The 26,594-nt window shown below is 29.6% G+C and overlaps 1 protein-coding gene across 1 annotated transcript in view; it reads left to right on the top strand.

The window, feature by feature from the left end:
- Positions 1 to 1,647: 1,647 nt before the first annotated feature.
- LOC148283592 (kin of IRRE-like protein 3) overlaps positions 1,648 to 26,594 on the top strand; it is a gene marked incomplete at its 5' end in the record, with an annotated part of 81,511 nt that continues 56,564 nt past the window's right edge. The window contains 2 exons of the mRNA XM_088243602.1: positions 1,648 to 1,858; positions 21,545 to 21,644. Of these exons, the coding sequence (XP_088099728.1) occupies positions 1,648 to 1,858; positions 21,545 to 21,644 (311 nt within the window). The remainder of the gene's footprint in view (positions 1,859 to 21,544; positions 21,645 to 26,594) is intronic.

Here is a 26,594-nt window from a genome sequence, read left to right as displayed (position 1 = left end):
ACTGTCATTGATTTGCAGGCCGCTACGTACGAGTAACTGGTGAATTTAATAATAAAAATTAGTGCTATGCTGATGATTGCATAACAAAATAATGAGTCTAATTAAACGTAGTTTTACAGAAAGCAGCAAATCCATAATTTTGAAAAAAATAGATATTGATGTTAACCGCCCTTGAGGTATTATATTACGAAAATGGCGTTTTATAAGTTATCCATAATTATTATAATTATTATTATTAACCGGTGCAATAAGATCAATTCTTTGTTTTGCTAAAAACAGCCAGACCGCTTTTATACAAAAAAAAACTGTATTAATCAGCTTCTAGAAACGGTGTCGATCACTAAACATTTGGTGTCGATCACGGCATTTCTCAATTTGCAAAAAACACCAACATCACTAGAAAAATCTCACGGTACTTTAGAAATCATTAAAACTGGTCAAATACATAATAAGATTCTGATTCGTAGTAATAAAAAAAACAAATGTATTCATTGTTTATCATTTGTCAAAGTCAAAGACATTCTAACTGTTCTGAATATTTGATAATTCACTCTTTTCACAAAGGTACTATTATCTCAGTTTCACTTTTCTATGGCTGGCTGCTTTCTACATTACTACGTTCAATTGGTCTATATAGGTTACAAAAATTTCTGAAACTTATTAGTTCAGGGCAATTATTCAATAATTTAAAAATTAATTAGAGGTCATTTACTAGTGCCCTGGTCAATATTAACTGCAATACAATTACTCATCAGCGATTCATATTTTATTTCCGACACAGGTGTCTACCTTACTTAAATGAATTAAATCAGTTTCTACACCAATCTTACTGCCAAAGCCAACACTAAACTTAGAACATCTCGAAGAAATGAAGATAATAAATCATTTTTCAAATGAAAACCTACCATACAATATCTAAAAACAAATTGGCAACTTGAGCAAATAAATGTATTTGCTAGTCTACCAAAACAAAATTCAGAACACGTCATAGTGTCTTGAGTGCTGTAAAAACAACTTTCACGTTGAAAATGGTCGATGAAATTTATGATACTCCTTCCTCATTACCGGCTTACTTGATGAGGCAGATCATTTTAAACTTAATATTTAAATGGCATTAATTATTATTTCTGAATAATGGGAATTTGGTTTTTAATGGTGAGAGCTCCTACCCCAGTTAGAGTTAACCGAAAACGACGTTTTACTTCGGTGTGAACTTATTACATGTTGAATAATATACAGAATCGGTAATGAAGCGCGAGAGTTACTGTAAGAATTTCTGACAGAACTAAGTGACTAACTGTTGGTAGCAAGGGCATCACAGGTTCTATAGTAGCCGTCTCTGTTGTTCTCTTGCGAGTAAGAATTCAAGGTCACTTTTTATTTCCCTGCCTGTCAGCAATTTGACATCAATAATCAGTGTTTTGTTTGTTCAAATAACTTATTGTTGAAATAAGTCGAAATAATGTTCAATATGTATGAACCTCCTTCTCCACTTCCGGGTGAGTCCTAAAAAATAAAGAAATCAATAATTGCAAGGTGAATATAAATGAATCAAGAAAATATTAATAAGGATCAAACATTGCTAGACAAAGAGATAAAAAAATTCGGTACAAGACAATAGATAAATTGATGTTTATTTTTTTCCAGGTGTCGTGGATAAGAAAGCGAGATTTACACATCCTTACTGTTGGCGGAGCTGCATACAGTTCTGATGGCCGATTCTCTGCTCTGCACGCAGACGGGTCTGATGAATGGGCCCTTAGGGTAGCGTCAGCCCAACCGAGAGATTCTGGAACTTATGAGTGCCAGGTCTCCACTGAGCCTAAGATTAGTCAAGCTTTCAAGCTCAATGTAGTGGGTAAGTAATTTATGTGATTATTGTATTTTTCATCTTCTTTTCTATCTTTTAACATCTTCCTTCTTACCTGCCTCTCACCCTTTCACCCTTTCTCTCTCCCTCATTCCCATCGACTTTTTTGACTTTTATTTTTCTTTCCACTTCTTCATGCATTTTAATTTTTTTCGTCATTCTGTCTTCATTCTTCTCTTAAATCTTTATTTTCATCTTTCTCTCTTGTACTTTTTCTTCCTGTTTTTTTTTCTTTCCTATTTTTCGTTTTTCTGTTTCTTTTTTCTTTCATTACTTTTTTATGTCATTTTCTTACTTATTTCTGTCATTATTCTACAAGCCCTTTCATTTTTAATATCTCTTTTGTATATGTACGGACTTAATTTTGTTTGTAATATATATATTTATGTAGATTTTCATATTTTTTGTACATAAACATAATATCTATATTCATTTTTTTAAGAATTAGTACATTTAAAAAATACATATTTTGGTTATCTTATATTTTTAATTAATCTATTTTTGAGCTATTATTTATATTTATTGAGCTAGAAATAAAATAAAATAAAAAATTTTAAGATCTTTTGATTTACCCATTTTTTTTGCTTTTTTCTAATTGTTGTGTTGCTCAAAATTAAAAAATTTCAATTAGTAAATGTAATATGGAAAGCGGAGTTTGAATTTCAGTCTACCAATTCGTTATTCCGCGATAATAATTACCATAGAACTAGAATCTAGTTTAAATCCCTTTTAATCTAATTTAAAATCTCTTATACACACAGTGACATACCGTTCTTGAAAAATCCCGTTTATGATAGTTCCACAGAAAAACATATTATATTTTGCTCTTGAGTGGGTGATTATCACGTTATTCGATGTTCTTACTTAATTCCGCAAACGACGCTATAAAGTTGAGATCAAATAATAAATTGTCCATGTAAAATATTTTCTGGGGAAGTTTCTGAAGTGGTTTTCTCAATGGTGAAAGATCAAAGGTGTGGTAAAACAACTTGAGCAAAATAATTACGGTCATCCCTTCCTTGAGAACCTTCATCATTTAACCCAACTTAAACCTTCCTTCAGCATTCCAAATTTATCATACATATTACCAAATAACAACAGTCTGACCAGGCTAAGGTTGGTTGTAGACTGTATTAAATAAATATTGCTTATGTAATGTATCGTGATGTCTATTAGTAAAACGAAAAATAAAAATGTGTCACAAATAATAATGACTTAAGAAGAAAAAATAACCACATTTCAAGGCAATCGAAAATTTATATGGGTCAGTTTTTTTATTTAATTACCCTATTTATATTCATTGGCTGGTCCAAGTGATCAATGTTAACGCATTTTAATATTTATTTTATTTATAATGTATTTCATGGTTTAAACTTACCCACGATTTAGTAATAATGTATTCCTACTGTGAAATCCGCGGAAATATCTGGGAAGTTTTTATGTCATTAATTTACCTGCAATAAATATGAATTAATTTTTAACATTATAGGTGCATTAGGATATCGGATTTTCTTTATAAAATACCTCAAAAATAATGTAAATATTTTATTAAAAATAATTTAAGCGTGTTCAAGATAATTATTTTTTAAAGTTTTTCAATGATTTTTTTTTAATACTATTTGTTTACGTACAATACATTGAACTATTTCACTGTTATAAAATTATGTCATTCGAAAAAATACTCTTTGAAATATACCGAAAATTATCTGAAAATAATGCGGAAAGATCACGTTATGAATTCATGGAAAGAAGTAGGTTTAATTTTAAATGATGGGGTTATTATATTAAGTTTTTCCAAGTTGTGCCGTGTGCGTGTTGCTCGCAATCTGCCAGTATTTGTGTAAACTTATGCACTTATGATTTGTACCGTGTCGTATTCAAATTTGAAAATGTACTGAATGTTTGTATCAAAAACAAACTTAGCAGAATACAGTTAGACCATAATCAAATAAGAGCAGCTTGTAGAATACACAATAGTACGACTAGAATTACAAAAAATCTAAAATACCCTGCTTTAAAACCGCTAACGGAACATTAACAAAAATGTTCGAACTTCTGAAATTATATTGACTCTGCCTATATATCCCTTTTAAACCAACATCATTAACATTAAAATAAAATCAAAACAAAATAAAAATCAAATAAACATAAATATTCGGTATAATAGTCCATAAAACATTTCGAACACATTGCGTCAATTTGTTTTTGAATTGTTGAGTTTATAAATTCTTTAATTGAAATATTTAAAAACCAAATAATAATTCTAGCACTCTTAGCATCTTTTGAAGAAAACAACAACAGATGTTGTCTTGTTGTAATAAATAACTTTTTTAACGTGCTTTTTAGCATAAAATGTATTTTATTACCATACGCTTGGTAGGTTCAAGTTATAAAACCACCCCTAAATGTGAAATAGTGCCCGATAAATTGATTTTGTTTGTAAACTGCTTGAATTAACATAATCTTGAGTAAAAAGTTATATCAGCGTTATTAAAAAAATATTCCAATTTAAGAGCGTAATAATAACAATTATTGAATAATATTTCGTTACGATCGTAGAACAACGACGCACGTGATTTTTTTCAACTTTACGTAAGAGCGGTGTACAAAAAATTGACACTTTATGTCACAATTCTATAAGTACAAAAGTATATCCTTTAATACTTAGACCAAACACTTTTTTTTAAACTTGGAATTAATCCGTCGTTGTTCTATGATCACGGTGGTTTGTATGTACGATGTTAACAAAAAGGCGGACTGTAATGGAAAAACGAATTTCATTCAGTTTTAGTAAGATGTTGGGAGTATTTGAATAAAGGATAGGAACATGGAATGGACACCTACCTTTGATATGATGTGAATGTTCTTCAATTTCAGGCACTGGATGATAAAATGCACCATGATATTTTAAACTATTTATGTTAACTATAGAACGACGCGCGACGATTCAGGAACTTTTATACAATGTAATGTAATGTTATGTCAAAAATGTTGTGTGTTTTGTTCCAAACACAAATCTTCTTATTTTGAATTTTTTCTTTCTTGATGTAAGGTAGATACCATAAGATGGGTCATGGGAAGGATATAAAAGAAAGGTAATCGGCCAGGAATAATATCGATATATGCTCTTATTTACTAAACATACGCTCTGTATGTGTTTTGTCAAAATATCAAATATTATTAAGTATTATTATCATCATTATTCCCCTTTCTATTGGTAATTCCAATTGGTAAACGAAATGCATCGTTATTCAATCATCAGTTACGTGAAGGTAAATACTTGGACTGACACCTGAAGCTTAAGATTAATCACGCTTCAGTGGCCAGCCCAAGTCAATGAATTATTTAGGTTTGAAAAAATCTTTAAAATCCACATTTTTCATCCACTCTCCCAGAAATCTAACTTAGGACCTCAAGAGTGATAAGCGAACACGCCAACCACTTCAGATGTTAACTTAAGTTCGGATTTAACTAAACAAGAAGAAACAACCTTAAAAAATTACAACATATTAGTCAATGATTCATAGCATCTTCACCATACACTGCGCAAATATCAGGAGCAGCTCGGCAGTTTTATTCCCTTTGGTTGAACATGATCAAAAGGAGGCGTTGAAAGTGCTTGATTGACTTATAATCAAATAAAATAATACATGTAACAAAAACAAATGCAATTTCTTGCAGAGCAGAAAATTGTCTTTTGAATGATGAATAGCCTTCAATTTTTTTACGTGCGGATAGGTCAATTATTATGGTGATGATTTGCACGAAGTATCAAATGATTTGGAAGGACGCCTGCTTTAACTAGATACTAACAAATCTTGAAAATCGTTATGATGCGGGACCGTGTAAATCAATCAATTAAATAAGTCAATGATAGGTCATACAATTTGTTAATTCCAAGGTTTCTACATTCTTCGATAGTTTTTTATTTATTTTATTTAAATAGTTAGTTATAGATAGTTTTTTCATCTTGGTTAAATAAAATTGATCTCTTTCATCACTGTTAGCCAATTTAAGTCAATCAATAATGTTAGCTGACGGCCATCAAAGATTCATATTTGGTTTTTGTTAGAAGTAAAATATTTCATGTTAATTTATTTTGAGCCGTGAAGGAGATACAGTCGTGTTTTGAATCTTGTCGGCATAATTAATATATTTTGAAATTTTACGCAAAGCAAATATTTGTAATATTATTGAATTATTTATGAGTACATCAAAATAAATTATGATCGTCTTGTCCAAACCTGATGATGCATACGGCACTGCATAAAACATTTAAATGGAAGATATATCGATATTTATAAGGGTAATGTTATTAGCCTAACGCTTCAGGCGCTAGTCAAGGAACATGAAATATTGCAGTGTTGACCCACCTTTTCAATCAATATATTGAATTTTTTAATTTCATTTTGGAGCAGTTGATTTTATCATACTGTTTTGAGTTTGTCTAAATTTTTGTAAATAATTTCAATATCTTCATCAAATATTCTCAGGAGTTTTCTAGAAGTAGGTGATATAATTCAGTCACATGAATCTCATTCGCATCAATAAAGGTTTAAACTCTTTTACTTCAAAAATATCAACAGATGGAAGAATTAAAGGAATATAGATGTTCAAAATGTTTTTACAAGTAATTCAAATAGATCAAGTCAAAGAAGGAATCGTGTGTTAGAAATGCCACATTGTAAAACGAGGCTCGCACAGAGACATGCATATGGAATAGGCCCAAAACTTGTAATTATTTTTTTACTGATAACATTTCATTGATAACAAACATTCAAAATTTTCCATCTTTTAAAAAAACTCGCACTACCCTGGATTCAAATTAAAGGTATTAACTATTTTTTTCTATGATTTAATTTGTTGCCCTTTAATAATAAAGAATATTATCCTTTTCTAATTACTATAAAAAATACCATTTAATCTTTTACAGAATATTTTATTTTCTCCTCCTTGTGATACACAAAAATATTATACTTGTCTATTTATTAAAGGAGCAAAAATTCATTAAAATTTTCTTGTATACCCACAAACAGGCCATTCCTTTGCGGGATTTTTTAGTTTACTATTTTTACTATTAATATGTATTTCATTGCTATGTAATAATTCTTTATTTTTTTTGATACTCTGTTTTATCTCTTATGTATATTGTAAAAAAAATAACCTCTAGTATGATATTTAAACTCTATTCCCATATTCAGGATTTTTACCTTAAAGCAGTCATCGAGTTGAAGCACTCGTCCATGGGTGCTATTCTGAGCCGCTCTCGTGGCACGATTAAACAGTTTTTCTCGTGTATTTTGTACGTAAATACACGAAATAATACGCACGCGAGAGCATTTGGAATACCACCCCAGGATTTTGGTTCTATTTTACACACAGTAATGATCCAACCAGAGATAGAAATTTACCAACCAATTTTTACTGTTTTAAATATGTTATTTTCTGTCGTTTAAAGTTTTATATATATATAATCAAGACTTTTTCATAAAAACACACAATATTTTTTTGTGGAAAAAAATGCGACCCTATCTCAATCTAACCGATAGTCATTTTTAACCGCCTTCATGTCACCCAATACTTTGTTTTCCCATTCTGAGGTCTAAATCATTTACATTTTCTTTATGTGGGGATGTGTGGTCCCTACAAGTTAAACTTGTTCTGTTAAAGCTTCAACAAAGGTTCTATGCAAATTTACGCCGCGTTTTAAGCCCGAGAACGAAGAACTTCTGACCCGAAATAAGCATCACTTAAAAAGCAATATATTCCTGAAACAAAAAAGAAGTTTTACGTCAATTTTCCCCAAAATTAAGAAATAAATTTGACGAAACTGGCCGCGGTTATTATTTTCGCATTAGATTAGGGAAATTTAGGGAAATTTCCATAAAACTGGCACGATATTAGATTTATTATTGCAACCTGAGTTTTCTTTCAGTGACAAAAATAAAAAGACACAAAGCTTCTTTTTTGTTTTCGGCGTTGATTATATTTAAAACTTGTTTGAGCATACCATAACGAATTTGAAACATGTATTTAGAAATTATGAAAAACGAATGTATAGCTTATTAATTTTTTTTCAATTTATTAAAAACCGAAATTACATATATGAATGAAGTTAATTCAATGTAACAATGTTTCAAGTATGTCCAATTGCTTGCAGACTAGCTGGATTTACTCTCTAGGGAGTTATTCATAATTAAGTTTGTTACAACAGAGAGGGAAAACATTTTCGAGAAGGGAATATGGGAGTAATTTTATATACTGTGTAACATTCATCATTCTGCCTATGTTTGAACATCCACATTTCCTCAACTCTTCCATCTGTTGACTTTTGTGAAGTAAAAGAGCTGAAACCTTTATCATGTGCGTGAGATTAGACTTTCTAGGCTAGTGTAAAGTTGGCTGGAATGTGGAATACATAGTGTGTAAGGTGGCCACTTAAACCAGCTAATGGCAGGTCATAAGCCCTGTTAATGCCTTGACTCCCATATCCCTTCTCAGAATTTTTTTCTTTCTCTGCTGCAACTTAATATAATGTATTCGGTTTTATTTTGGTTTATTCAACTTTTATTTATAATTTTTACCCGTGACGGGGTTTCATCGTAAACAACATCGTCAGACTGGTGGAAGACAAAAAAAAACTTATATTATATCGTCGCTATTTGGGCTAAAGTCTCTTACCCAAAATACGTTATTTTGAGAAATCATAATTTGAAAGTTTTGAGACCGAGAAAATATCAGATTTTTGTTTTTTGGAGGTATACAACTTAAATTATTTACGTCTTTGAAATAAATTAATTCGGTGACTTTTTTCATTTTGGTGCGTTTAAAAATATCTGGAAGGTTTTATTTTTTTTTATTTTGAATCTTCAAACAGGGCACACAAACATATTTTTTGTGTGCTTTAATAAAAAGGCAAAGTGTCTTACATTTGGTTAAGCGACTTTTGCTTGTTTATAATCTAGACAAAGGAAGCCATATGAGTTAGTGAAAGGAAAAAAATATAAGAAATAATTATTATAATATTGTGGTTAAAATTATCGGCCTCGTGATTCATGTAATGGTGTAAAAAATAATTTTATTCTAGTAGTTTGGTGTTTAACCGATAACGTGAGTTCGATCCCTAGCAATGTTGATATTAAACATTTGGAAGGAAGTCGAAAGAATTGAAAAAATATAAATGTTCAAACATGGGCCAAATATTTGTTATACGGGGTGCCGTAAACCCAGACATTCTTATTCCCTTCCTCAAAAATCTAATTTACATATGTTTTTTCAATATGTCAATACCGATAACTTAAATAAGGAATGTTTTTTTTATTTTATTTATTAGGGATATCAACTTATTATTAGGGTATTAAATTAGGGTAACAAAAATACAACAAATAAAATATACAGAGAATAAAACCAATGACAGATATCCACAGAAATACATTAAATACACGTACAATACATACTAGTGTGTTTGTGTGAGTGTAAGTGAGTGAGAGGGTGGGTATTATATTGGAATGAGGGTGGACACGGGTTTAAATATTGCACAAGTGTCAAGTGTCGAAAATATAAATATATTTAAAATATTAAGAATTAGAGATAAAATATAATAAAATAAAATAAAATAAGATAAAATAAGACTTTATTATTGAAACTAAGTATAAGACAAAAAAGTATGTTTTAAGACGCGCATTTTTAATGTTATTTTTTTAACAATCAAATGGATCAATAAGGGGAAAGTTCAAATTATATCCACTAACAAAACGTATAAGTGGAGAGTTCTGGGCATAGTTCGTACAAACTGCTGGCCGATGAAATAGAAAGCTCGACGTGTGACGGGTGCGGTAGCCGGGTACATTTAATGATAACTCCGAAAAAAGAGCCGGGCTATCAAGGCGTCCACTTAGTATGTCATGAAGCACCCCCATGTCCAACAGTAGACGGCGATGTTCTTAAGTAAGCAAGTGGTGTTTTTTGCAGGAAGACATATAATTGAGATCGGTATACCTGCATCTCCAGTTAAGATGTCTAAGAAATGTCCATTGAACTTTCTCGAACTTTTCTTTATGTGTGACATATTGTGGAGACCAAACAGAAGAGGCATACTCGAGCAAACTGCGAACATGAGCAAAGTAGACCATTTTAACACACGCGATATCTTTAAATAGAACTGGGATAAAACCCTTGTAAACTGGACAATATTTTGAACGAAAAATATTACCTATAATAAAATAAATAATTAATGAAAGTAACTTTTTAATTTTCTACAAATTTTCGTTTTACAGGCTTTTAAATATCATTGATCTAAATTTCCTAGTACTATGATCTAGTTCAACGCGAATTGCGAATATTTGAATTGATTTGAATATATCTAGTAACGTTGATGACTGAAGAGATGTTTTGTAACAAATCCGCTTGCCATTTTATAATTTTTCGCAATGTATTCAACCCTTATCCTACTTACATATTGATATAAGCGGTAAAAGCTTTTGTAGAGAGCTTTTTGATTTTAAATATCTACGCATTACTTATTTTTACTACTTTTTTTATTGAAATATGGTTATTTCCACTGAATAGATAATAATATATCTGTGGTTATTTCTATATGATTTTAACTGGGCAAAATCATTTAATTACTTTTGTATTTTTATTTATTTTATTTTATTTTATTAACATAAACGGCAAATCTGCCTTTTACAAATATTTATAATATGAACATATTTGGCTTAATATTACGTTTTTTTTTTCAAAAACACGAATATTAAAAACAAGATTTATGAAAAAAATATATATATTAAGCCAAAAATTATACAAGATTTATATTTTTAAAAATAACCTAAAAAATATACAGCATTTTCAGTAGAAAGTTTAATAATAAAACATTCTATAGTAAAACAATAAGAAAATCATAAGTACTGTTTCACACAGCTAGGCAAAGTGAACAAAAAATTGTATATGAAATGCGTGAATAAATAAATATAATTACCATTTACCATCTTTAAAAAAGTTCAAAAGGTTTGTTCCATAGGAACAATACCCTACACTAAATATATCAGATACGTGAGAATAACTATTGCCGAGTTCGTGAAGTCTATTTAATACCGCATTACAAGTATACACTGTCCGTGAATTGATGCTACAAAACGGTGGCACCTGTCTAGCCATTCTTCCAGGCACCCTGAAGTTGATGAGAGATAACAGTTCAAGGCAATCCTATATTGAATTTAGAATTTTGAATAAATTTAAAAGGTCTTTAATTTTTCTTCTATCGTTAAGTTTTAACAAATTTAATGTTATTATTAAAAAATAGTAATTTAAAAATTCATAACTGATTCTAAGTTTAAAATTTATATACCGTAAGAATTTTTTTTTTGACTCTTTCAAGATAATTTTGGTGGTAAGGAGTCCATATTGTAGAGTTATACTCTAACTGGCTTCTCACTAATGAAGTATTCATCAACTTCAAAGTGCCTATGTTTTGGAATTCCTTAGTCACACGTAACATAAAGCCTAACATTTTTAGAGATTTACTAGTAATATTATTTATGTGCCTAATAAAGGATAATTTTTTATCAAAAACGATACCCAATACCTCAGAAGTTGAGCCTAATTGCATATTATCCATCAAATAATCAAATGAAATTGGGTTTTTTATTCTAAAAAATCTCATTATGTGGCATTTTTTTATATTTAATTGTTATTTAAAGTTTATTGGTAGAGCACCACTGAAACATTTTATCTAAATTACGTTGCAGAGTCACACAATCATTTGCGGAATTAATAACTTTAAAAATATTCATGTCATCGGCAAATAGAAATATCTTTACAGCATCAAATACATCCGTTATATCATTAACAAAGATGATGAACAGTATTGGGCCCAGATGGGAACCCTGAGGAACTCCACTAGTAGCACAGAAAGATTGGGATAAAGTGTTACAAATTGAGGTCATACCAGCTTCAATGTTTTATTTTGCTGTCGTTGTAGTCTGTTCATGTCATTTTGGTTTCCTGTACCCCAAAGTTGTTACATATAATATATTTTAGATTTGACATGGGCTTCATACATAAGATTTTTTACCGTTTTCGGAACAAAATTTTTGATTTTTGAAAAAATACTCGATAATGTTACTATTTTGTTAATTAAATTATTGGTGTGAGCTGTCTATGTCAATAGTCTGTCTATTGTAAGTTCTAAATATTTAACATTTTGAATTAGTCGTTTTTTGTTTATGTCAACATCTTTTTTATGTAATTTTTTCTAGATACAAAATTTATAATATTACTTTTTTTCAGTAAATTTAAGTAAGTTTGTATTTGTCCATTTAGTCAACATAGTTAAGTCATTGTTTACATCTTTATTAGTAAATGCGACAGTTTTATTTTTGAAAAATAGTCCTATGTCGTCGGCAAAAATAATTATTTTTCCTTTAAAATTGTACAGTGATAAGTCATAAATAAATCAAATATACCCAAAATAAATCCTTGTGTTACTCCAAAATTTACTGTTTGTAATTCGTTTTTTTTTCGTTTACATATGTTTACTGCTCCCGGTTCAAAAGCGTTTTCATAAATCAAAGGTATTCAAAAATATAATCCATTTTCATACTTTTATTATTTTAACGAACTGAAATAAATATTGAATTCATTCATAACCCACTTATTGAAATCTGCATTTTTGTGTTTTTATTTAAGCCATAACATACTTATATTCATTTGCTTTATTTCAAAAGTATTTACTCGGATAAATACAATTGCAATATTAAACTCATATTCCGTCATCCAAGCTTAACATTAAATCGACGAGCGACCTACCGTTTTGATCTGAGGTTTAAATGCTATTTCAGATCTAAAAGTGCAGACCATAAAATGGCGTTGCATTCCACCTCGTCGTTCTAGGCAATAAAGCATTATCTACGGGCATGCACCATCAGAATGCATTCCGTCTAGAAACCGTTTGTGAATTAGTCCGCCGCGTACTTTATTAAATACTAAAATATATATTTTGCGGCCTTTGACGACAATGCTTGCTTTGATTCCATACTTTTTAGTTCAACGTATAATGCAAATGTCATTACAACTGCATGCAAGTGGAGAAAAGGGGGCTAGTTGTTACAAAAAAATAAAAAATTGAATATCTGACAATTGTTTATTTTGAGACACGTCATATTGATTATATCTTAATGTACATATATTGAAGTATAATAAAACAATTTACATGTGTTCATACAAAGTCCAAAAAAATAATAATAGCATTTTAGAAAATATATTAAAACTGTAAAAATGTGCCTCACACAGGGGCAAGTTGTTACGAACTAAAACAAAAATCAAACATGGATGTATATTTTAACAATAATATGCAGAATATATATGTCATAACATGTTATGATATAATAGCATAAGCTTATGTATGCTGTAAGCTCCTTTTCCTGATCGACAGAAAATATCTACCGAGGTTTGTTGTAACCCACTATGTTAGATGTGGTTGGACTATTCTCTTGACGTTTTATGTAACGATGTAATGTTGTAACGAGGAATATTTTTCTTTAATGAAATAAACAAAGATAATAAAAAGTACAGTCAGGAATACAATATATTTAAGAAAGAAGTAAAAATTTACATCTTTAATTTTTCTTTGTGTAACATTGATTGAAAATATCGTTAATATATTTTTTATAATTTATTTTTGTTATTCTAAAAATATTGATGATTAAAATAAAATAATCTATTGTAAGACGTCACTCCCCATTATGTAGACAAGAATTGTTTATTTCTCTTACGTAATGGGAAACTTTAATGTAAATTTATGTATTTGATTAATGTAAAAAATTGTATTAAGATATAATAATGTATATTAATTTGTTATTAATAAATAATTTTAAAAAAAAAATTTTAAATGTCTTAAAATTTACTTTGTATACTTTGGCAGCTCTTCGAATAAATATTTTTTCTTCTTTAGATGCTCTTTTGTGGGTCTCCTCGGAAATTTTACCTCTACAGTTTTTTTTATATGTTCGTATCATTGTTGTATAAAATCTTAAACGATAATAATAAATGGTTTAATAATTTTATATAAATATGCCATTTGAAGTAAAAGGGAAACGTTGTGGAGCTAGTTGTTACAGTAACAACTTGTCTCTCTATTGTTGTAACAACTAGCCCCTCTAACCCAAAATAAAAACAAATTGTTATTGCATTAACAAGGAAAGTGTTATTATTTCGATATATTATATGAATGTAAGCAGAGACATGTAGATTTTTACCAATTTTCTTTGAATGAACTTACCTCTTATAGTTGGTGAACAATTAATCTTCACAATCAATCAACGAAAGTTACTTTCAGATACGAAATTTACCATAATCGATTTTATTTGAATAACGCTCGACCGGCAAGAGCATCGTTCCGTCGAGCATTGCGGACACGATACCTAGACATGCTGTGCGACACGTACGTCACAGAACCTAGAGATGGGGGAGTTATTTAGAATGTAACAACTTGCCCTCGTAACAACTAGCCTCACCTTCCCCTAATGCGTCAATATTTGTTATCGGTGTTGATCGGTGTGTGAAATAGAACCAGAACCCTAGATGAGTGTTTTCGAATCAATGGCTACTCTCAGGTAAAAATCCTGTAAAAAATCACGTGGATATAAGTCCGTCTCGTAATATTGTGATTGACGCGTTCGCCTATCATTTTTAAGATTCTGTGTTCAATTCCTAGTAGAGTGAGTGTGAAATATTGATTTTAAATGTTGTTGATACTGCAATATTTCATTACTTCTGGACTGGCACCTGAAGCGTAAGACTGATCACATTTTCTTCATGTAACAGATAATTAAATACGTTGCATTTTGTTTCCCGATGCAATGCCTTACGCACCAATGGGTGCAGAAAGGGAATGATAATGCTAATGACAAAGAAATAATTTTAAACCGTGTGTAAAGAGATTAGATAATCTAGTTAAAGACAGATAATAAGCTCTGTAAATGCCTAGACTTCCATATTCTCAGCTGCTTCATCTCTGTTTAAAAAATATCTAATATTAATATTTTTGTTGATTTAAATAATGACTTAATTTTCAAATATTCTGAAATAGAAACAAAACATTTTAATATATTTTTTTTTTTGTTTTCTTATTTGTAAATCATATAACACAAAGTATTTTACAAGTTTATTACGTTGAATTACATTTCCAGGAGTTACAACAACTCAATTCGGGACATAAATAATATTAGCATTTAGAAAATAACACATATTGAGAACAATAAAGAAACAAAGCAAATTTACCACCTTTATAACTAAATATACAACACCAATATATACGCCTAAAACTTTTTCTTACACAAGCAGAATCAGCGAATCTACTAAAGGAGATAAGTTCATTAACATCACATACCATGCAGATGATGCTGCCATAGTGATGATGAGAACATATCCATCTCAGTTAGTAAACATTTGGATGCCTAAGAAATGTCGTATAGTACAATGAACACATGATTATTGGAAGCATAATTCGAATATACAAAACGTGTGTCAGACCAAATCATGGTGTATACAACAGAGGCGAGGATAGATAGAGAGAAAATAAAAAATACGAAAAACCAAGTAGAAAAACTAAATAGAAAAACCAAATAACTGCTCAGAACGTCAGAGATGAAAGTACTAAAGGCAATCGCAGGGAAACCCAAATAATACTTGGGACTGCGGGAAAAATCAAGGTATATTCGAACGTACTTATGCAGAAAGCAGCAAGTTCATAGTTTTGAAAAAAAAAAAATATTTTTTTTTTTTTTTTTTTTACATTTTTTTTTTTTTTTTTTTGCACCACAACAGGCCAGGAGGCCTAATTACAGTGGTGAATTACATCACAGAGCACCCAGGCTTAAGAAAAATCACATTTTAATTTTTGTGTTCTCACCGGGAATCGAACCCGGAACCTTCCGTGCGTGAGTCAAGCGTCTTGACCACTACACCACGGAGGCCGCCTTTTGTTTTTGTTATTGTTATCGGGTGAAATTATTGTTATCGGGTGCAATAAGGTCAATACTATGTTCTGTTAAATACAACTATTCCGCTTTCATACAAAAAACTGTAATAATCACCTTTTAAAAATAGTGTCGATCACAAAAACGGCATGTTTCAATTTGCAGAAAACACACACAGCACTAGATTGTGTTTACGGTGTTGATGTTGATGGAAAGATAAATACCTCCAGACATCTAGTTTTATCAAAAAAAATATCTAAATAAATATATAAGTATTTTGATTATATTAATTCATTCATTTAAAAACGCATGTAATAAGAAAACATGTTTTAACACAGAATGTCACCTCATACATTCAAAGTTTGAATGAGGTATTGTTCAATATTAGATCTGGCTGTTTTCTGCAAAATAAATATTTTCGGTTATGTGGATAGTCAGACTTTAAAAAATCACCCTAATTTTTTTAACACATAACTTAATTATTTTATTGAGTTATCGTAACAAATAAATTAAGTGATTCTTTACTATTAAGTACCCTTATATAAATATAAAATAATAAATGTTTAATACACAATGCCACAACAAACATACATTAGAATTTACTTGGGCCGGCTGGCTGTTTTTGCAAAATTCACATCTTCGGTTGCGTGGTAAGCCAGATTTTAAAAATCATAATAACTGGTCAAATACACCATGAAACTTTTTTTTGTATTATAAAAAAACTATTGTAAACATTATTTATTATTCCTTAAAGTAAATAACATTCTAACTAAATGTTAGTTTAATTTTTCACTAATTTTACAAAAGTGCGATTATCTTAGTTTCACGGTTATATAGCTAACTGCTTTCTGCATAACTTCTTTCATTTACGAAACCCAAAAGACGAAAATCCCCTGGAAACTGAAGCAGTTTATTAACTGAACTGCCAAGAAATACATTGGACAAACAGGGCGCACAGCAAAGAAAAGAATTTATGAACATAAAAAAGCATTTAATTTTGGGCACCCTGAAAAATCGACAATAACGGAACACTTTATAGACACAGGAAATCTTTTTGTAATCGAACCAAAGATTTCGCACATACCTTGTAATTACATTGCATGAATAAAATTAAGAGGCAATCGAAATACACAAAAACCCAAATTTCATAAACAAAGACTGAACTGAAATTAAACTCAACACGGTTCCCGGCACTCACGGAATGTGCCTCTTACCGACTGCGACACGGTATAATTTACTATTTTTAAACACATCAATTTTCTCCAAAACGCCCTGAAGATTGATGATTCATCTCCCATCTACCGTCAAATATGCTACTACACAAATATGTTTATTTCTATTTTTGTATAGGTATCTTTAGCTTTTTCATTTATATTGAATATGTTTTGTAACTTGAATTATAAAAATTAAACATTTATTTTATTGGATGTTTGGAAGAAATTGCCATTTGACAATAAGCCCGTCAATGTACAAAGAAACGTCGGAATAAATCAAACTTACACAGGATCATCCAAAAACGATACATATTTATAGCAGTGATCGTAAAATTCTATGCCCCTTTTTAACTAAAATATATAAAAAAAATATTAAGAAAGTATTAAGAAAGTTTAGCGGTTCATTTTCAAATTTTTTAATAATCGAGATTGTCAAACCTATCCAAATAATATTTTTGTTCATCGCATTTCCGGCGCTATGATTTTGTAATTACTCCGCCTGTGAAGTCAGAGGTTCTCATCTGTTGGCTTCCCGTAAAACAGAAATCTATCACAACACTATTTTATTAGCTGATTCGAAAGAACTAGTGGCATGGTTCAAATTTTATTAAAATCAATTTATTAATGTTATCATACTTCTAGAGAAACTTCGCCGTAGAATTAAATACTCTAATTTTTACCGCGCTTCATAAAATACTTTTTATTTCCAACATTCCATATAATTGAACTTTTTACTCTACACCTTCCTTATTTTTATTGGAAACACCTTGTGTTTTATACAGACGTCAAGAAATCGATTGTGAAACTGTAAGTTTTATTTCTTTTCATTCGCAAAACCTAATATTTCATATTTGTCACTCTTATTTATCTATATGTATTTGTTATGTGATAGTGTAATTCATTATCATTAAATTGGATAAGAAAGAAATATTTCCAATACATTTCAGTGAGGACACAGCACATTGAAGAAACACTAAACTTGGTACAGCAAGTATTACTCAATAAAATGTATATTTAATCGTATTATTCATAATATTTTGATGAAGGACTTTTAAGATATAGGCTCTGTTTTATTTTCGCATTGTAATGTTTTTCTAGGAACCCGAACAAGTAATCTTGTATCGCGTTTTCCGCCTTTCTTTGAGAAAATAAAATGTGTTGTCAAATTATCTCTTTCTCCAGAGAATGTCAGATAACGGGGTAAGTTGTCAGATAAAAAGCGTTGCCAACAACCTTCTGCTTTTTTAAAAAAATGGTCCCCAGTCATTTAAAGTTTGTGTATTCTTGTAAGTTTGAAATGTATCGTATTCTTCTTTGTAGAAAATTTCTTAGAAGTAAGTAGATAATTTTAAAAAAAAATATTTATTTAATATTTTGAGTCCATCTAAATTCCTGTAGAAAAAAACTGGATTCAACCCCTCTGGAAGTTATTAATATAAATATGTTAAAATAGAGATGAATAACATTTTGTAAATAGAAATCTAGACATTTACAGGGCTTATGACCTGTCATTGGCTGGTTTAAGTTTAAGGACATGCGCTATGGCGTAGTTGGTTAGACGGCTAACTGTGAAACAGGCATCGCGGGTTCGATTCCCGCCAGTTGCAAGAAATATTTTTTTCTCAATTGGTCTGGATGTTGTGGTGCATCTTTTCTTTAAAAAATAATGTTTTATTTAAATCTTAAAAGTAGTTACTTTACATACTGTGTAATATTCACAGTTGTTTCTATGTTTAAACATCTAAATTTGTTTAATTAATTAATCTGTTGAAAATTGTTATGAATAAGCGCTAAAACCCTTAAATGGCCACTTAAACCAGTCAATGACAGATCATAAGCCCTGTAAATGCCTAGACTTCGAGTTTTTAATAAAAGATATTTAACAACGTCACAATTCATTGGTTTATTCACAAAAACCTGTGACGCGGTTCAAAAAAGTTTTTTTTTTAATTTATGCATTTTGATAAAACTTGGTCAAAAAATTGAATGCTCTATTTTTTTACCGCGTGAAAGAATACATTTTTCATATACAATTTTTCGTACCACTAAACTAAACCACTAAGTAAACTTTAAAAATATTTTATTTGGTCGGAACACTTAATAATCACACAATGTATGTAATTCCAACGAGGATTGCCCTAATATGGAACAAAAGTTTGGCGGTTCTCAGGTGTGGGAAACGTCAAGAGTTATGGATTATAAATCGTTATATTTTAGAGGCAGAGTTACAAACATTAACAATATGCCTGAATTGTTAAACAAGCGTCGAAATTTATCAGATTTTGGTACGACATAAGTTAGAAATTTATTTCATGTTCTCTGGCATCCTAAATATATCATTTATCTAGATATTTTAGATATTTTATTAACATAAACGGCAAATCTGCCTTTTACAAATATTTATAATACTAACATATTTACCTAAATTTAAAAATTAACCTAAAAATTATACAGCATATCCAGTAGAAAGTTTGAATTATAAAACATTCTACAGTAATACAACAAGAAAATCATAAGTACTGTTTCATACAGCTGTGCAAAATGAACAAAAAGCTGTATTTATTATGAAATGCATGAATAAATAAATATAATTACCATTCACCATCTTTGAAAAAGTTCAAAAGGTTTGTTCCATAGGAACAATACCCTACACTCAATATATCAGATACGTAGGAATCACTATTGCCGAGTTCATGAAGTCTATTTAATACGGCATTACAAGTATACTCTCACCAAATTACCATAGAAAGAGTTAAGAATAAGTTTTTGAGATTTGTTAATTTTAAATTAGGAAAACGTCATGAATTTCGTAAATATGATTATTTTTCAAATATATTAAATTTGATTAAATTAAGGAACAGGAGAACTATTCATGATTTATTAGTTATATTTAAAATCGTTAATTCAGTATTGGACAGCCCTAAAATTTTGGCCCTCATTGGTTTTAAAGTACCAGTTAAAGTGACAAGGCTAGTTCAACTTTATCACTGCAACAATCATATCTCAATATATTCTAGCAATTCAGTACTGAATCGTCTACATGCGCTGGGTAATAAACATTCGGATTTAGGTGACTTATTTTTATTGAAATTTCCAGCTTATAAACAATTACTTGTAAAACATTTTAGTGTGGAATCAATATTTTAATTATGTTCTTTCTAAGTAAGCATTGAAAAAGTTGTTACTGTATATACTCCACTGCAAATACTTATGTATGTATGTAATGTAAAAGGTACTTGTACCGTTAATTCTTGAAAAATAAAAAATTTTAAAAAAATATACACTGTATCAGATTTCATAAAAACAATAATCGCTATAATTTTAGCTGTTATAAAGCGATTGAGATTACGAGAGATGTGTCGGTTTTTTGCCAAATTTAAAAATGAACACCAAAAGTTTTCAAAAATACTAAATATTTTATACCTACGTGATTCGAAAACGAAATTCTAAACGATACTGTTTGCTTTTAAGTTACATATATTATTTTATTTAATTAGAAGCCTTTAACATGAAATTTAAAGTATACTAAATTAAGCATTTTTGACGCTTCTTACAGTTTGCGTTTAATCAAGGAAATTAAACTAGCAAAGCTGCTTGCGATATTTGGGCAGTATACGGCGAAGACGCTGTGAATTATCGACTAAATTGTTACAAAATAATGAATGAAAGTACATTATTGGCAAATTTGCTTTTATTATTTTTGTTCTGTCCTTTTGTTCTCTTTATTTGAAAAAAAACGGACACAACGTATGTTAAAATACCCAAAACAATTTTACAATTTGATAGTCGTAATAAAATAGCATCTGCAAATTTTGTTTTAATTTTCAATAATATTTACTTTTTCACGTAGAATTTCACAAATATGTACTAAAATAGATATAAAAACTAATTATTACTATTTTTTAATGGGAAAAGAGAATATAGAGAGAGGAAAAGATAAGAGATTAAGGAAGAGAAAGTAAATGTTTCTTAGGGCGTGATTTTAGTAGAAATTCCAAAGTCAAGCCGCATGGACATTGTATAAAATATTTTAAACGGATTAAAAAAAAATAGTGGTATTTTAAATAAAAAAATGTTTTAATACTTTACTTTTATAATCAAGTTGTTAAAAATATATCTCCTTAAAAACGAGCGATTAAAACTTTAAATTCAAACGGTAACAAACAAAGTTCAAACTTTTAACCGAATCCTGACGTATTAGGGGCGTGGCCAGTACAATGGACTGTTTTCGCAGGAATTTAAAATTATACATTTAAAAATATTTTTTATGCTACTTTTTATGCTATATAGAAGCGTCAGGACTATGAAGTACAGTGAACAAAAGTGAAAGGGTGCAAAAATCTCTCCGCTGTTGCATGTTAAGCTTTTTCAGTTACTTACGATAATCAGATATATGGTCACATGTTTTAAGACCAAATCTAATGTTGTTCTTTTGTTTTCGAACCTTTAATACCAAGATTTAATTTTGTCATTTTTCCTTTTAGTATCCAGAGCTGAAATAATGGCCAGTCCAGAGCTCTTCGTGAGAAGTGGATCAGATATTAACCTCACATGTGTAGTGAAACACACACCAGACCCCCCCAGGTAACATATTTTATTATTTTTAAAAATACGAATACGTGTATTTAATATTTAACTCATATAAAAAAAAATATAATTATTTATTTGTTATTCGACTGAATAAAATACGGTTAGAATGTGGCGTATTTGACAGTACGTTCGACAACCTTCATTTCATATTTACACATGGAAGCTATTATTAAAAATCATCTTGCAGCTACAAAGCGTATGGACAAATGGAATTCTAGGAACCTTAAAATGATTTCGATAAAAATATACATTAAGCAAAATTGTATATTGGTCAAGTTGTAATGATGAAATAAAACAATAAATAACTAAATAAATAAAGCACCAGTTTGTATATATTATGTTAATTTTCTCTTTTCACGTATTACACGTACCTATTTAATATTACAATAATATTCCCTTGTCCATTGAACCCTTACTAGTCCATACATCAGGTTTAAAAAACCTTCAAATGAGCTAATAATACCATCAATATATTGGACATAACATATTACTAAGATGTGATTATATATGTTATACGATCTAATATGTTCAGTACTTGATACAACAGATAACATTTAATATCTTGGTGTATACATAGACTAAAACTTAAAATGGAAAGACCATATTAGTAAACTAGTTAAACGTATTAGAAAATGTACATACATATTTATTAGAGTAAGAAATATATTATAAATCAACAATAGCTTATTACTCAATTGTACTATTTTTGTATGTTATTGTAGGATGGGGTGGAGCATATGCCAATATATTAAACCCTCTTAAAATAGTACAAAGAGTAATTATTAAAGTAATTTTAAAGAAACCCTCAACATTCAATACGGAAAGTCTATATAACATATTTAAGGATCATACATCATATTTTTATAAAATAACTTCCATTTTACAAATTAATAAAGACGAAAAAATATAAGAATTTGAGATGAGTAAGTCACTCCAATACCAAAATAATATTAAAATTCCTAAATTCCACATAAGTCATGGTCAAAATAGCTTTGTCTTTAAAGGTGTAAAAAGTTATAATTATCTCCCCAACGAACTAAAAACAATTAAAAAATATATTTCAATAAATAAATTTAAAGTAAATCCAAAGAATTTTTTTAACACGTGTTCAAACTGCATTAAATGTTAATTAGTATGAATGTATTATTATTTTATGTTTTTTTTCTTTATATACTCTATGTTTTTATTTTTTTTCTCATACACTCGTACATTCAAAATTATATAAACTCTTATAAATAAACAACTACACCAGTGTAAGTCACTCTCCAAGCACAAGAGTTAGTCTTTTTTTTTTGAGAGTTACGGTGATAACATTTACTAGATGTATAAAAGTAGATCTGTATAGAATTTTTAAAAAACATGTACCTTTCATGAAAATTATTATTTAAAAAAAAAATTTTTTAATCAATCTTGACTAGATGGAAACTGCAAATATCGTGAGCAGCTTCGGCAACTTTATTTGATCGATTGAACGCGAATAAAGGGAGATGTCGTAAATGCTCACATTCGTCTACTTGGCATTCCATTTTGAAGGCTTGTAATCTAAGAAAATAATGAATTTACCTTTAAAGCAAATACAATATCTGATTGAGCAGAAAATTTTATTTGGAATATCGAATAGCCATATGCATATATAACCTTTACAATTTATTTAACATTTGATGCTCATTTTGAAATTTGGAAAAAAATAGAGACAAATTATGCTAACACTCAATAAAATATTGAATATGTGACAATATGATTTAGTTTTAATTGATATTTTCTAGCCCTCATATTATTAAAAATTAAAAATTTTTAGACTTTATCAAAATTTCAAATTACGTTATTTAACAAATCTCTCTTTATATCCAATTGATGTTTTTTTTTAATGATAGATATTAATTAAAGCCGTGTTATCTTAATCAGGTAATTTTACAAAGAAATAATAAATGAAAGCAGCATATTTCGTAGGCTTTTATTTTCCAATGATTTAAGAATTACATGATTAACCACAAAGCCTCCATTCCAAGTTTCCATTATTAGTAACGACCCTAGCCAATGTTAACCAAACTCGTTATTTTTATTTTTCTCGTTAGCCCGAAGGAATGATGAAACAGAAACAAGGAAAGTTTCAAACCAGAAAAAGTTATCATTGTTAAGGGCGCAAGGGAGATTTATTACGGGTGCCATCGAGAAGCAAAAAATGTATCAGACTAAGGGAAGGACAATTTTGAAAATCAAGACAAATTGGTTCCATTAAGCAGATCCCACGCCTTAAATTTAACTGTGTATCCTATTTTTCATGGCAAATTTGACTCTCGATCAATAATCATGTTATTTTTTGCATTACATAATATTACCAATACTATTTTTTTTTACCTATAATCTACCGAAATATAAAGGCTTGTATATCGTATTACATGTTCAATAAAAGAAATGAATAAGTTCAGTGCTACGTGAAATAGATTATGAAAGTTATTTTCTCACACGCGGTAAAAATTAGAGCATTTAAGTGTATCGCGAAGTTTCCCAAAAATGTACGAAAAAAAATATAAAAATTGACCACTTTGAACAACGTCACAATTTCTTGTGAATCATCTAATCAACTACAGTGTTGTGATCAGTTTCCGGTTTCCGGGAAGCCAACTCACCAGTCAGGACAACTCACCGGTAACTACTAGTGACGTCACGGGCAGTGTAATTTCTAGTTTAGTTTGCTAGTCGTAACAATTTCTTTTTTAAAGGCACTGCATTTTCTTATTTAATACGTTGAAATTAAGCCTAATTAAGAGCTTGTTATTTACAATTAGTTTTTTTTACTATTTTGTATGTTTTTTTTTACAGTTTCTTACTAATTTTTAAAAAAATAATACCGTATTTGTAATGTTGTGTTTTTTTTTAAACTTGCGTTGCAGTCTGCGTTTTGATTAACTCACCTTTTTAAACGCACGTAGTTTTTTTTATAACGAGTTCGTTTTTTCTTAACATTTTAATATGTTTGTGTTTTCATCGGGAATCAAACCTAGATTCTTCCGTGAGTGAGTCAAGCGTTTAAACCGACACGTCGAATACAGTACACCCCGAATGCGGCCTACATTATATTTATAAAAGGCCCTGAAGGCTTTTATTTATCAATATATAGATAAATCAATATTAATAGTGAATTTTTGCGCACAGTACCCGAACTAGAAAATTTATTATCTAACCAAAAATTGAACCTGAAACCTACATAATAATATGTGATTGTACAAACCAGGAAGGATAAAAAAAATTATTGACCATTTTTTTTTTCTTGTTAATAAATTTCATTAATGGTACATGTTTTTTTTTCTATACAAATCTAATTTTATACATCTAGTAAATGATATAACTTTAACTCTCCAAAAAAAGAGACTAACGCTTATGCTTGGAGAGTGACTTACATTATTATAGGTTTTTATTTATTAGAGTTTATATATACAAGTTCATGAGAAAAAAAACATAGGATAAATAAAGAAAAACAGAAAATAGCAATACATTCTTACTGATTAAAAATTAATGCAGTTTTCACACTTGTTCAAAAAAAATTCTTTAGATTTACTTTAGAATATATTTATAGATAGATTAGTTTTTAGTTCATTGGGAAGATTATCGTAATTTTTGACACCTTTGAAGACAAAGCTATTTTGATCATGACTTGTGTGGGATTTAGGGATTTTAATATTATTTTGGAATCCGAGTGACTTATTTATCTCAAATTCTTCAATTAATAAAGGCTCTTATAGTTTTAGTTTAAACATGAGAAAAACAATGAGATATTATTTTTTGAGTTTCGTAAAATTAAACCAATACTCACTACCGTATGATATTTGATGTAACTTTAGTAAAAATCTTCTCTTACAAAACATGGAAAAATAAATTATAAATAAAAACGCTCGTTCTATACTTGATTGTGTTTATCACTAGTCTGCTGATAAATTAGTGAAAAATAATTAAATATGGTAATTATTTTCTGTACTTTGATTTCGCTTATTACGCGGAACGTCTACCACGGTATAATATACGCGTACTTCTCAATTGAGAGCTTTGTACTTTTAAATTAAATTTAATGGTTTGATTTCCCAAAAGTTATTTGTTCACTTTGTAAAATAACTCGTTATTTTTGGTGAAATCGTTTGAATTAATGAGTAATAATGTTGAGTGTAACGTTACATTAAATTTTAATTAAAATTACTCCGATATAATTAAAATTCTATGAAACTTTCGGAAAACCTTTGAGGGTTTGGTTTCTTGATGATATAAGTGACATAGGTACCAAGTTAGAAAATTAATTTAAAATTTCAACCCCCGACCCTTTGGGATATACGTGAACCCCTTTTGATCTAAGTTTAAGGGATCTGTATTATAAAGAATTGTTAATTAAATTAATATTATAATGTTAACCCCCTACTTTGTGAGATAAAGCAAAAGAGGTATCCGAAAATATTAATTATGTTACTTATTCACCTTTTTTGTATACGTTTGATTTAATAAGCGGTAGAAAATATTATCCATAGCGTTTTGTTGAAATAACTATATAAATATCTCTCATTTCCGTTAGTTAATATTTATACTATTACTGACTAATTCCAATTATATTTCGGCACTAAGTGATACAATAATTTATTTTCATTATTATCATCATCATTCCCTTTTTGCACCTAATGGTGCATAAAACAATGCATTTAAAACGCTCATTTTCGCAGATCTCACCTAGTTTCACTGATTTCTCTCAACCGCAACGAACACGCTCAACTTCACTAAACTCGCTCCTCTACGCTGACTTATCTACACCGATAACGCATCTACACCGATCTCGCCTATTACACCGTTCTCGCACAGCTACGCCGAATTTGCTCTTCTACGCCGATCACTCATCTACGCAAAGCTACGCAGAACTCGTCCATCTACGCCAATTCTGCATAGTAATGTTTCAAACAATGTCCC

Source organism: Micrasema longulum, unplaced genomic scaffold (genome assembly GCF_059751315.1).
Source record: "Micrasema longulum isolate JH-2025_06_02 unplaced genomic scaffold, ASM5975131v1 h1tg000219l, whole genome shotgun sequence".
Taxonomy (NCBI): Eukaryota; Metazoa; Arthropoda; class Insecta; order Trichoptera; family Brachycentridae; genus Micrasema; species Micrasema longulum.
Note: the sequence above shows the minus strand (reverse complement) of the source record. Positions and strands in the feature narration are given on the sequence as shown.